The 15,053-nt window shown below is 50.4% G+C and overlaps 2 protein-coding genes across 3 annotated transcripts in view; one reads left to right on the plus strand and one right to left on the minus strand.

Annotated features, from left to right (window-relative positions):
* CYB561D2 (cytochrome b561 family member D2) overlaps positions 1–15,053 on the plus strand; it is a 260,718-nt gene that overhangs the window by 179,581 nt on the left and 66,084 nt on the right. The window lies entirely within an intron of this gene.
* TEX264 (testis expressed 264, ER-phagy receptor) overlaps positions 1–15,053 on the minus strand; it is a 32,250-nt gene that overhangs the window by 6,051 nt on the left and 11,146 nt on the right. For both annotated transcript variants that reach the window (XR_013218494.1, XM_077277016.1), the window contains exon 3: positions 987–1,143. Coding sequence is in view for 1 of the 2 variants with exons in the window: in XM_077277016.1 (XP_077133131.1) it covers positions 987–1,143 (157 nt within the window). In the remaining variant the exon portion in view is untranslated. The remainder of the gene's footprint in view (positions 1–986; positions 1,144–15,053) is intronic.

Here is a 15,053-nt window from a genome sequence, read left to right on the forward strand (position 1 = left end):
AGAGGCAGCAGGGACCGGAGATCTGCCCAATGTGTGGTCCGCGGAGCCCACTGCTGACCCTGCAGCGTTATCCCAGGATGCTCCAGAGTTTATCGGCCATGTGAGGAGAGTGTGGATCTTCTCCTTCCTCCTGACACATCTCCTCGGTTCCCCCAACCTTCCCCGCTCTGGAGCGGCTGCAGGTCTCGGGACTTTCCCCTGGAAAGTTGGTTAGGAGTCAGTTTTTCAGCCACGCTCTGAGGAAGGCTCCCGGCTGTGAGAGGAACTAATGACTTTCCTTGGGTCCTATGTACGGCTCATGTCACAGAAAAACCAAACCCCTGCAAGAAACAGATCCGTCCCATGACTGACGGACCCCTGACATGAGAGGTCCAGGCCCAAGACTGGACTTACAGGGATGTGACCGACCACCGGAGATACCTTGGATGGACCATGTGCAGCCTCATACGCGGGCTCTTACCACTCCGGTGAGTCAGGTGGTCTCTGCGGACAAATTCTCATTTTCATATAATGGATTTCTGCAGCCTGCACGGTGACACTTGTAGTGAATACAGCCGTGTAGACGATGACATGAATACTCCCCACCAGGTTCACTGCAACAATCGCACAATCATGGCGGCATCTTGAGGGGGTAAGATTCCATATTTGCATTTACAGACAGGCTGGGGGCAAGCGGCACATGTGGCCTCGTCTTCCTTCCGTGGTGCCGTGTGCTCAGTTTCAGGCAGCACTCTCATGGCTTTCAGCTCAAGGTTAGGTGGGACCCCTCTACAACGGGGGGGACCAAGCTACAGTGAGCCCCTGGCAGACGTAGGGAGGTTGTGGGGGCTTTCACCTCCCTGTAGCTCCTCAGATCCATCATCAGCAGTTGCTGTAATCGTTGACTATTAGGGGCCGACATGCTGAGAAGCTTAGATTACATCCCTGCAGTTTTGGGGGAGGTGAGGCCCAGCCGCCATGACAGGTGCCCAGTTTACGGCACGTACCTTCAGCCTCGGGCAGGGGCGCCTCGCCTCTCTCCTTCCGCAGCAGCTCCTTCATCTCAGGTACATAGAAGTCATCTTGGCGAGACAGAGGGCACATGAAGATTATCTTATCCCCCTTATAGATCTCCACATAAGGGTGGGCAGACAGCTTCCGCTCCTAGAAGAGAACAGAGGGGTCACCATTATCATTGGGTTCATACTATATACACGGAGACGTTCACATATTAAGGTCACAGACTCTCAGAGCGATCTGCATGGCGGCGGATTAAGGGTTCTCCGCAGCTGAGCATAGCCGTGCGGGGGTCCCCCCCTCTGCAATATCTCTGCGTTCCCCTTATGGCCTAATTAGAGGCGGCAGCCCCGCTGCGCCCTGCGGTGGTGCTGGAGCTCTACCCAGGAGAGCAGAGGCTTCGTCCTCTCATTAGCGGCCCCTTCCGCTCGGATACATGGAGGGGGGGGATTATACGGGCTGGATCCTAACAATAGCCATGGAGGAATAAAGACGCCATGATCAGCCAACACGTCGCCACCGTCATCAGTAATCTGTCTGCTGGCATCTGGGTGACAAAGTGGCATCAACTGGTGCAGAAAGAATGAAGAGTACTGGTGCATGCTGGGCGTAGTAGTCCTACTACAGCTGTAGAGGACAATGTCAGCTCTGAGCGGACGACGTCAGTATAATCATGTCCTGCATTGTACACGACACTGTCACGCAGCCATTATCCTCCACGTGTCAGGGAAGATGCGGCTCCCAGCTACTGTTTTATGGCCCCAGTTATTTCTTGCCTCCATATTCACAGTCGTTACAAAGACCCCCTGGTCCAGGACCCTCCGGTGCCCCTTGTAGTCTCTGCTGGAGCCGAGGTGACACCCACCATTACTGAGATCACAAATCCGTCCGCACAATTCTGCTTAAGTCTATGGATTCCTGCGCCAAACGCTTAGCACACGTATATGGCGATTATATATATATTATATATAGTGTGTGTGTGTGGGGGGCCGGCGGCAGCTGTTCTCCCCTCGGTGGCAGAGACATCACTACTCACCGCAAACTCATTAAAATTTTATTCCCAGCTGGATCTGAGTCATTAAAATACAAGTTCGATCCTGACAGGAGCAGCGGCGCGGGCGGCCCGACCATCGACGCCTGGGGAGGGCGGCGGACACCTCTGGTGGGGCGAGAGATGTGGGGAAATTAGGGGAGCAAAAGAGAGAAAAAGAAAGGTGGGTGCAGAGGGGCACTAAGAAGGGTAGCGAGGAGTGTGGGGGTGCAGGGGATGAGGAGGGGGGACATGGACGTCCACAAATAGAAGTATTATGTCCCAGAGGACCAGAGCGACAGCAAGGAGCTCCTGAAATGAGGGGCACACATGCCTTACAGAGGGGGATCCTCTGTGCAGAAGGGTCCGCGGCTCTCACAAATACGGAGAGCTTGTTCGGAGCCCCTTCTCGAGGCGCAGAGAGATTTAGGGTAACACTGTCCCCCTCCTTTCTCTCTCCCCCGGGGAGAGTTTCATCCTTCAGTGTCCGCCGCTACTTCCTCCCCCGCTGCTACTAGAAGCCGCAGGAAAAGTACACAAAGATGGAAACAATAAGGAAGGAGCGCAGGGATCCTGATGGAAGCCGCAGCACAGAGTGGATGAGAAGATGAGGGGCAAGCAAGAAATAACGAGACGAGAGGAAACGGGGAGACGCGGCAGGCAGGACAGCGCACGGCGGGGGGAGACACGAGCGCTCCTCCGCAGCGCCTGCCCGCACCTCCCCTCCTCCATCGCTCGCTTCTCTTGGTCTCAGATCTCATTTTCACCTGAGAACAAACAGCAGGTGGCAATTTACACTTCCCTTCCCGCAGCCAGAATCGGCCCAAAATGCCAGGGCTGCAAAGTGTTAAAATGGCTCCTTATAGAGAGCGAGCTCCACAGGCGCGTCCCCCCCACCACGAGCGGCACCGGCGTCCCCCCATGAGCGTGGCATATACCCAACCTGTCAGAGAGAGCGCCCAACACACCAGGGAGGGCAGTGTGGTGCCACATGAGGACAGTATACATTGTACAGCTCCAAGCAGCGCTGCAGCAGCTGGCCGCGCATCATGGGGTGTATGCAAGTCAGGAGGGCACAGGAGTGGGGGTGCAAGTTTCGTAACTGACCCCTGATCATTACAATTAATCTCTTAAATGCCACTGACAAAAAAGATCTTTAAATGGCAGCCATCATTACTGACAGACGTTTCCCGATATACCCCCACGGCGAGATCGCAGGGAGCCGATCGCTTGTTGCCATGGAGGAACGTCATAGGAGTGTCGAAACGTAGAGCAATGTAATGTACAGGAGACAGGCGATCGCAGGGTCAAGACCTCGGAGGAGAAGAAAGAAAAGAATATAAAAAATATGTATAGATAGAATTATTCCTCCACAAAAGGAAACGGCAAAATGTAAATATTTATAAAAAATGACCGATGTCATCACCGTGCGCGTCACTGCCTGAATAACATGCAATAAAGAGCGCTGAAGAGGTCGCATGTCCTTGTGCTGCCCCGCGCATCCCGAGTGTACTGCCCCCCCGCACATCCCGCGTGCACTGCCCCCGCGCATCCCGCGTGCACTGCCCCCCCGCGCATCCCGCGTGCACTGCCCCCCGCGCATCCCGAGTGCACTGCCCCCCGCGCATCCCTAGTGCACTGCCCCCCCGCGCATCCCGAGTGCACTGCCCCCCCCGCGCATCCCGAGTGCACTGCCCCCCCGCGCATCCCGAGTGCACTGCCCCCCCGCGCATCCCGAGTGCACTGCCCCCCCGCGCATCCCGAGTGCACTGCCCCCCCCGCGTCCCGAGTGCACTGCCCCCCAGCGCATCCCGAGTGCACTGCCCCCCCGCGCATCCCGAGTGCACTGCCCCCCCCGCGCATCCCGAGTGCACTGCCCCCCCCCGCGCATCCCGAGTGCACTGCCCCCCCCCCGCGCATCCCGAGTGCACTGCCCCCCCCGCATCCCGAGTGCACTGCCCCCCCCGCACGTCCCATGACTGTTTCCTATTAGGCTACTTTCACACTAGCGTTAACTGCAATACGTCGCAAATGCGTCGTTTTGCCGAAAATACGCATCCAGCAAAAGTTCTTGCTGGATACGTTTTTTCGTCATAGACTAACATTAGCGACGCATTGCCAAACGTTGCGTCCGTTTTGCGACGCTTGGGCGTGTGGTAGCGGACCGTCGGGAGAAAAAAACGTTACATGTAACGTTTTTTGCTCCCGACCGCGCATGCGCGGCCGGAACTCCGCCCCCACCTCCCCGCACCTCACAATGGGGCAGCGGATGCGTGGGAAAAATGCATCCGCTGCCCCCGTTGTGCGGCGGAGACCACGCTAGCATCGGGAACGGCGGCCCGACGCACAGCGACGGGTTGTTCCCGACGCTAGTGTGAAAGTAGCCTTAGGCTACTTTCACACTAGCGTTAACTGCATTACGTCGCAAATCCGTTTTTTTGCCGAAAAAACGGATGCGTCAAAAAAGTGAAAAACGTATGCAACGCATACAGCATTTCGACGGATCCGTCGCAAATCCGTTAAACGTTTCCGTCGAAAATACTGGATGCGTTGCATACGTTGCATACGTTTTTACCATCCGTTGCATCCGTTTTTACGACTGATCCGTTTTTAAAAGGGAGGCTCCCAAATTTGATTGGCTACTGGAAAATATGGAAAACTATATAGTGACTGTTTTTACAGCCCATCTTTGAGGGTTTTAGTTTTGTGGCAGCGATGGAAGGTGTTCTTGTGAGCATTGCTAGTTTGGTTACCGACATTATCTTTGAGACGAATCGCCTGGATATCATAGTGCGGGAGAAGGAGGCGGCAGCGGAAAGACGTAGGATGCTTCTGCAGCAACGGAGACGGAGGCGACTCTGGATACATCCGATTAATGAACTACGGATGATGATAAAGGGATCCAAACCCTAACCCTACCCCCCTAACCTCACCCCTAACCGTTTAATGAACATTTTCTGACAGTCATAGTGCCACGTATTTCAGTGCCACGTATTTCAGTGCCACGTATTTCAGTGCCACGTATTTCAGTGCCACGTATTTCAGTGCCACGTATTTCAGTGCCACGTATTTCAGTGCCACGTATTTCAGTGCCACGTATATAAGTGCCACGTATATAAGTGCCACGTATATAAGTGCCACGTATATAAGTGCCACGTATATAAGTGCCACGTATTTCAGTGCCACGTATTTCAGTGCCATGTATATAAGTGCCACGTATAACCACGTAGTTATAGTATTTATAGTACGTGGCACTGAAATACGTGGCACTTATATACGTGGCACCAGTGGCGTAACTACAAAGTTATGGGCCCCGGTGCGAACTTCCAAATGGGGCCCCCCTCCCCTACCTCCGTGACGCCCCCCCACCCCCTTCCCCTAGATACGCCTCGGACTGTTGCAGGAATCTCCTGCACTGCAACATGGTGTTGGGTGCCAGCACAGCCCGCACAGTGGTATATCCAGCACAGCCCGCACAGTGGTATATCCAGCACAGCCCGCACAGTGGTATATACAGCACAGCCCGCACAGGGGTATATACAGCACAGCCCGCACAGGGGTATATACAGCACAGCCCGCACAGGGGTATATACAGCACAGCCCGCACAGTGGTATATACAGCAGAGCCAGCACAGGGGTATATAGAGCACAGCCCGCACAGGGGTATATACAGCACAGCCCGCACAGGGGTATATACAGCACAGCCCGCACAGGGGTATATACAGCACAGCCCGCACAGGGGTATATACAGCACAGCCCGCACAGTGGTATATACAGCAGAGCCAGCACAGGGGTATATAGAGCACAGCCCGCACAGGGGTATATACAGCACAGCCCGCACAGGGGTATATACAGCACAGCCCGCACAGTGGTATATACAGCACAGCCCGCACAGTGGTATATACAGCACAGCCCGCACAGGGGTATATACAGCACAGCCCGCACAGGGGTATATACAGCAGAGCCCGCACAGGGGTATATACAGCACAGCCCGCACAGGGGTATATACAGCACAGCCCGCACAGGGGTATATACAGCAGAGCCCGCACAGGGGTATATACAGCACAGCCCGCACAGGGGTATATACAGCACAGCCCGCACAGGGGTATATACAGCACAGCCCGCACAGGGATATATACAGCACAGCCCGCACAGGGGTATATACAGCACAGCCCGCACAGGGGTATATACAGCAGAGCCCGCACAGGGGTATATAGAGCACAGCCCGCACAGGGGTATATACAGCAGAGCCCGCACAGGGGTATATACAGCAGAGCCCGCACAGGGGTATATACAGCAGAGCCCGCACAGGGATATATACAGCACAGCCCGCACAGGGGTATATGCAGCACAGCCAGCACAGGGGTATATAGAGCACAGCCAGCACAGGGGTATATAGAGCACAGCCAGCACAGGGGTATATAGAGCACAGCCAGCACAGGGGTATATAGAGCACAGCCCGCATCTCATCCCCCCCCCCCCGATAATGGCCCCACAGTCCGGTGAAAAAGAAAAAAAAAACCTCTCCTCACCTTTCCTTTTGCCCGCGCTGCTCCTGGTGGCTGCAGTCTGCCCAGGACACTGCAGGTGCGCGATGATATGACGTCATCGCGCACCCGCAGTGTACTGTCAGAGGCAGAGCGGGGAATGATGGGAGAGGGAGCGTCAGGTGACGCTCTCCTCCATCATTGCATTGAACTATACCGGTGTCATAGACGCCGGTATAGTTAAATGCGGCGGCGGCGGGGGGGGGGAGGAACAGTGCAGCGGCCCACTACTGGCATCGGCTCTTCTGGCATTTGCCAGAAGTGCCCGATGTCCAGCCCGGCCCTGCCCTGACCTGCCGGCCCGGGGCCCCTGACCTGCGGGGCCCGGTCGCAATGGCGACCGCTGCGACCGCGGTCGTTACGCCCCTGCGTGGCACTTATATACGTGGCACTTATATACGTGGCTGGCTGGGGTCTTGTGGCTGGCAGTCTTCTCTCTGGGTCTTGCTGGCATATGTGGGGTTGAAGGCCCAGGCCAGGTTTATATAGATTTGGGGGTGTCTGGCCAATTGGCAACAAAATCCAGCTTCTGAGCATGCTCAGTGCAAAAAAACGTATTGCAGCGCTGCATTGCGTCGTACGACGTGTCCCGACGCATCCGTCGCTCATAGGCTTCCATTGTAGCCAACGACGTATGCCACAGGATGCGTCGCGACACGTTTTTTAGGCAGAGACAAAAAACGTTACAACGTTTTTTGCCGACGACGTGTGGCCAAATTTCGACGCATCCGTCGTAAAACGGACACGACGTATGCCAATCCGTCGCAATCCGTCGCCAATACAAGTCTATGGGGAAAAAACGCATCCAGCAAAAACTTTTGCTGGATGCGTTTTTTCTGAAAAAAGACGTTTTGAGACGTAATGCAGTTAACGCTAGTGTGAAAGTAGCCTTACTTTGCTCCTGCGCCGTCTCCTCCAGAGATAAGCTGCACCATCGGAGTCTGACACTGGTTGGGTAATAACCAGGCTGACCCCATTTGCCGCCATTATAGTCAATTACGCGCCTCCTCACTTCCCGGGCGTCTGATACATCACATGAAATGCAGGAGAGAAGCGGCAACATCCACCAGCGGCTTTTACACATTGATGATGTCTCTGATGAGCAACAGGGTGAAAACAAAACTATTAGCTGACAATGATGAAGGAGTGAATCACAAAATCCCCCATGTAAGTCCACGAGAGGCTGAAGGAAAAGTCAGTACAGAGTCTCCAGGAGCTTCGTTCTATGGGAGAAAACCTCTACCACCACCTACTGGCCACAGCCTGGTACTGCGCTGCCCCCAGCAGAACACCGCAATAAATAAAACTGGTGATGGATCATCACCAATCTGATAAAGGATTTAAATAGTCAAAAAATGCTGAAATTGAAAAAAAAACAAAAAACAACAACAACCACACATTACAGTGCTAACCACTGAGCCACAGCGCAGTCCTATATATAGTACAGTCCTAACCACTGAGCTGCCCTATATCTATATATATATAGGGTGCAGTACACACGGGAAGCGCAGGTGCAGTACATAGGACACCTGCTGCCCTATATAGTACTGTACTAACCACTGAGCCACAGCACAGTCCTATATATAGTACTGTACTAACCACTGAGCTGCCCTATATCTATATATAGTACTGTACTAACGACCGAGCCACCGCGCAGTTCTATATATAGTACAGTACTAACCACTGAGCTGCCCTATATCTATATATAGTACTGTACTAACCACTGAGCCACCGCACAGTCCTATATATAGTACTGTACTAACCACTGAGCTGCCCTATATCTATATATAGTACTGTACTAACCACCGAGCCACCGCGCAGTCCTATATATAGTACAGTACTAACCACTGAGCTGCCCTATATCTATATATAGTACTGTACTAACCACTGAGCCACCGCACAGTCCTATATATAGTACTGTACTAACCACTGAGCTGCCCTATATCTATATATAGTACTGTACTAACCACCGAGCCACCGCGCAGTCCTATATATAGTACAGTACTAACCACTGAGCTGCCCTATATCTATATATAGTACTGTACTAACCACTGAGCCACCGCACAGTCCTATATATAGTACTGTACTAACCACTGAGCTGCCCTATATCTATATATAGTACTGTACTAACCACCGAGCCACCGCGCAGTCCTATATATAGTACAGTACTAACCACTGAGCTGCCCTATATCTATATATAGTACTGTACTAACCACTGAGCCACCGCACAGTCCTATATATAGTACTGTACTAACCACTGAGCTGCCCTATATCTATATTCGTCCACTATGCGCTCAGTGGCGCCGGCTAGATTTCTTCTAGGTTGTCCGGGGTTAATCTAGCTGGTACTCGGATTGGAGGCTGGGTCTCGCCCACTGCCTTTAAATAGTCATTCTGGACTTTGGGCGTCGCCGATTATAGCTTGTGTCTTGTGCCTGGTGATCTCGATCTTGAGTGTTTGTCTAGGAGAGGAAATATCGTATCTGGTGGTGTATTCTTCGTCTTATTTCTCCTTCCTATATTTGTATTTGTTTTGCCCTGTGCACATTATAGTGTTTTCCTGTGTGTCTGCGGTGTGGTGCGTTTTTTAGTTTTCCCTGTCTGTGCTTTCTGTAGGGGTTGGTGTGTGGTCTTATCACTGGGAGGCAGGTGGAGGTTTCAGCTTAGTACTGAAACAGGAGTCAGGGTCAGGCCTGGCGGCCCAGACATGCACACCTTTAGTGTAACTTCTGGCAAAGGGACAGACAGGGTTTCCCTAGCCTGAGGGATGTCGCAGGGGCCCGGGTAATCAGCCTTAGTCTACCCAGTACCCCCGTGACAGGTTTAGTACAATTCCAAAGATTTTACTTCTTACATTACGTGAGTGATCTCTATTGTAAAGTCTACAATACCATACATATAATGCAGAGGCTATAGTCCTCCATATAGTATAATGTACCCCCATAGTCCTCCATATATTATAATGCACCCCCATAGTCCTCCATGTAGTATAATGCACCCCCATAGTCCTCCATATAGTATAATGCACCCCCATAATCCTCCATATAGTATAATGCACCCCTATATTCCTTTTATATTCCTCCATATAGTATAATGCACAGCCCATAGTCCTCCATATAGTATAATGCACCTCCATAGTCCTCCATATATAATGAGTAGCCTATAGTCCCCCATATGTAATACACCCCCTATATTCCTTCATATAGTATAATGCACCCCTCTATATTCCTTTTATATTCCTCCATATAGTATAATGCACAGCCCATAGTCCTCCATGTAGTATAATGCACAGTCCATAGTCCTCCATGTAGTATAATGCAGTCCATAGTCCTCCATGTAGTATAATGCAGTCCATAGTCCTCCATATACAATGCGCAGTTTATAGTCCTCCATATAATATAATGCACCCCCTATATTCCTCCATAAAGTATAATGCACGGCCCATAGTCATACATGTAGTATAATGCACAGCCCATAGTCATCTATTTAGCATAATGCACAGCCAAGTCATACATGTAGTATAATGCACAGCCCATAGTCATTCTAATCAACATAAGCTGATAAACAGCCAATAAGGTCCAATCATCAAAATAGAAAAGCTCAAAATGTAACCCTATAGATTATAATGATACCTTAGATAAAAAATTAAATTTTATTAATAATATTAAAACCATGAAGAAGCTATAGACAAAGTACACAATCATCACACGACCGTGCACTCTAAATTACACCCTGCTGATGAAGCCTAAGTCAATTCCTACCTAGCAGTGGAGGTTGGCACCCTAAACATGAATACGAGACTGGCGCCCCCACTCACCGTCGACTGACCCTATGTCTCCTGTATTGCGCCCTGACAATAGTGTCACAATTACGCTATAGATTGAACAGAGATCGGAAATAGTAGGTGGGATAGAAATCAAGGCTATTAGTATATATTTGGTACCATATTGATATATATTAGCCTTAATCGTGGCAGGGTGTGGTGCATGGACATAAACAAAATGTGCAAAACAAAAAAGTGCTCGTGAATACACAAATATATCTCACTACCTCTGTATCCTATTAAACAGCGTCTGCCTAGCTGTGGGGGTTGGCACCCTACTTGTCAGCGGATATGGCGCCCCCACTCACCGATGGCTGTCCCTATTACAGCCCTAATGTTCTAGAAGCTGTAGGCTATAAATGGATAATAGTCAGATTTGAGGTAGATATATATATATAGGGCAAGGCAGACAGGCCACATTAGGTTCTTTATAGTTCTAAACTAAACATTAGTTGCAAATATGTGGACATAATGGTGGAGGGTGAGAAATGATACTTATCAAGAATGTTGATTCATCCTCCTCAACGCGTTTCACAGCCCATAGTCATCCATATAATATAACGCATCCCCTATATTCCTCCATATAGTATAATGCACCACCCATACTCCATATAATATAGTGCACCTCTGTATAATGCACATCCCATAGTCCTCCATGTAGTATAATACACTTCCCATAGTCCTCCATATAGTATAATGCACAGCCCATAGTCATCCATATAATATAACGCATCCCCTATATTCCTCCATATAGTATAATGCACCACCCATACTCCATATAATATAGTGCACCTCTGTATAATGCACATCCCATAGTCCTCCATGTAGTATAATACACTTCCCATAGTCCTCCATGTAGTATAATACACTTCCCATAGTCCTCCATATAGTATAATGCACAGCCCATAGTCATCCATGTAGTATAATGCACAGCCCATAGTTCTACCTAGTTTGTCCAGGGCCCCAGCACTGGTCCGGGTGCGCTGGATGCTGATGCCAGCACTGATGGAGGTTTCTTTGCAGCATGTGGTGGGGGCCGGGGCATACTCAACATGAAGATGATGTTGCTGACGGCACAGTTCTTCTTTTTGCACCAAGGATGAAAGTGATTGTCAGTAACGCTATATTCTTTGCCGAGGTCATTTTTACAGCTTCAGGGTAACTAAAGGGACTACCAGCTCTCCCCCCAGGATTCCGGCCCAAAACATGACTCTGCCACCTCCTTCCTGACGTTGCAGCCTTGTTGGGACATGGCCATACATCAACCATCCACTACTCCACTACTTAATCTAGGGTTGCACGGTATCATCAGTAAACATGACTGGATTATAATGAGTCTTCATGTATGTCGGGGCCACTACAACCTGTCTGCTTCTGAGCGTGGTTTAGGGGTGGCCAAATAGTAGGTTTGTGCACAACTGCGGCCTGTGGAGGATCTTACACCTTGAGGTTCATGGACTCCAGAGGCTCCAGCAGCTTCACATACCTCTCTGCTGCTTTGTAATGGGATTTTAACAGCTACTTTCTTAATTTGATGAATTTGTCTGGCAGAAACCTTCCTCATTCTGCCTTTAGCTGCAGGAACCTTCCTCATTCTGCATTTATCTGCACAAGCCGTCTGTGCTCTGTATCAGCTACAAATCTCTTCACAGTAGGATAATTGCGCTCAAGTTCCTGTGAAATATCTAATGTTTTCATACCTTGACCGAGGCACTGCACTATGTGGCGCTTTTTGGCAGCAGAGATCCTTTTTCTTTCCCTTATTGCTTCAAACCTGTGGCTGCTTAATAATGTGGCTCGTCCTTCTTAGGCTGCCGTCACACTAGCAGCATTTGGTCAGTATTTCTCATCTCTCATATCCTCCCTGTCTCACAACCCTAAACAGTTATTCAACACCTTCAATTTTCTCCTCCGTCCCCCAGCACCTCCTCCCTCCCCACTTATCTCCGCTGAAGACTTTGCCTCATTCTTCAAGAAGAAGATTGATAGCATCAGAGACAGTTTTGGTAAACAAGCCCCAGAGCCCTTCCTCCCGACTTCCCTGCCCTCCAACTCCAAAACCAACTTCTCCACCATTACAGAAGATCAACTCTCCACTCTACTCAAGATCGCATCTCATCACCTGTGCACATGACCCGCTCCCATCCCACCTCATCCCAAACCTCACCACAGTCTTCATCCCAACCCTAACCCATCTCTTCAACCTATCACTAACAACTGGTGTTTTCCCCTCAAGCTTTAAACATGCCTCCATCACACCTATCCACAAAAAGCCCTCTCTTGACCCATCCTCTGTATCTAGCTATCGCCCTATATCACTTCTCCCCTATGCCTCCAAACTACTGGAACAACACGTTTACTTTGAACTGTCCTCCCATCTCCCTTCTTGCTCCCTCTTTGACCGCTTACAATCTGGCTTCCGGTCACACCATTCCACTGAAACTGCCCTAACTAAGGTCACCAATGACCTCTTAACCGCCAAGAGGAAGCGACACTACTCTGTCCTCCTCCTCCTGGACCTGTCGGCTGCCTTTGACACAGTGGACCATTCGCTATTATTACAGACCCTCTCATCCCTTGGCATCACAGACTTGGCCCTATCCTGGATCTCATCATACCTAACAGACCGGACATTCAGCGTCTCCCACTCACACACCACCTCCTCACCTCGCCCCCCATCTGTCAGAGTCCTGCAAGGTTCAGTCCTTGGGCCCCTGCTCTTCTCCATTTACACCTTCGGCCTGGGACAGCTCATAGAATCTCATGGCTTTCAGTATCGTATCATCTCTATGCTGATGACACACAGATCTACATCTCTGGACCAGATATCACCTCCCTACTAACCAGAATCCCTCAATGTCTGTCCGCTATTTCATCCTTCTTCTCCGCTAGATTTCTGAAACTTAACATGGACAAAACAGAATTCATTGTCTTTCCCCCATCTCACGCGACCCCCCCAACGAACCTAACCATTACAGTAAATGGCTGCCCACTCTCCCCAGTCCCACAAGCTCGCGGCCTCGGGGTAATCCTTGACGCTGATCTCTCCTTCAAACCACATATCCAAGCCCTTTCCACTTCCTGCCGACTTCAACTCAAAAATATTTCACAAATCCGTACATTCCTCAACCAAGAATCTGCAAAAGCCCTAGTCCATGTCCTCATCATCTCTCGCCTTGACTACTGCAACCTCCTGCTCTGTGGCCTCCCCTCAAACACTCTCGCACCCCTCCAATCTATTCTAAATTCTGCTGCCCGACTAATCCACATGTCCCCCCGCTATTCTCCGGCCTCTCCCCTCTGTCAAGCCCTCCACTGGCTCCCCATTACCCAGAGACTCCAGTACAAAACCCTAACCATGACGTACAAAGCCATCCACAACCTGTCTCCTCCATACATCTGTGACCTCATCTCCCGGTACTTTCCTGCACACAACCTCCGATCCTCACAAGATCTCCTTCTCTACTCCCCTCTTATCTCCTCTTCCCTTAATCGTATACAAGATTTCTCTCGCGCATCACCCCTACTCTGGAACCCTCTACCACAACACATCAGACTCTCGCCCACCATCGAAATCTTCAAAAAGAACCTGAAGACCCACCTCTTCCGACAAGCCTACAACCCGCAGTAACCACCGATCAACCAAACCGCTGCACGACCAGCTCTATCCTCACCTACTGTATCCTCACCCATGCCTTGTAGATTGTGAGCCCTCGCGGGCAGGGTCCTCTCTCCTCCTGTTCCAGTTGTGACTTGTATTGTTCAAGATTATTGTACTTGTTTTTATTATGTACACCCCTCCTCACATGTAAAGCGCCATGGAAAAAATGGCGCTATAATAATATATAATAATAATATATAGGGTGCAGCACACACGGGAGGCGCAGGTGCAGTACATAGGACACCTGCTGCCCTATATAGTACTGTACTAACCACTGAGCCACCGTGCTACCCTACATCTAGCACAGTGCTAACCTCTATGACCGCTGCTGTCAGAGGCGACTTCAGCATCTCACTAGTGACAGTGTGAGGAGCTCCTATGGCTGCTGTTGGAGGCAGGTGACGGCTGTGTAACGCTCCTGTATCTGCCCTGTATGGAGCCGCCTCAGTCCCTGACCCTCCATGTACATTCATGGCCGCAAGTTTGGTTTCCACATTTTGCCTCTTCAGTCGCTGTTTCTATGGTTACTGACGGACAATGATAAACATTCCGCACCTTGCTGCATTTTATTGACAAATCTGTGAATTTCCTGTGATGACAGAGAAGCACAGAGTCCAGATCACGTGAAGTCATTATCTCCCTCTGCTCCTCCTTGGTCAGGAATCATCTGGATCCTGGGTCCAGTTCTGGGCTCCACATTATAATAAAGACGTTGAAAAGCTGGAGCAAGTTCAGAGAAGAGCGACGAGGATGGTGAGCGGACTGCAAAGTATGTCCTATGAGGAACGGTTACAGGATCTGGGAATGTTTCGCTGCAAAAAAGACGACTGAGAGGAGACTTAATAGCTGTCTACAAATATCTGAGGGGCCGTCACAGTGTAGAAGGATCATCATTATTCTCATCTACACATGGAAACACAGGAAGCAATGGAAGGAAACTGAAAGGGAGAAGATACAGATTAGAGATTAGAAGGCTGACAGGGCGATCAATGAGTG

This window comes from Ranitomeya variabilis, chromosome 8, assembly GCF_051348905.1.
Source record: "Ranitomeya variabilis isolate aRanVar5 chromosome 8, aRanVar5.hap1, whole genome shotgun sequence".
Lineage (NCBI taxonomy): Eukaryota > Metazoa > Chordata > Amphibia > Anura > Dendrobatidae > Ranitomeya > Ranitomeya variabilis.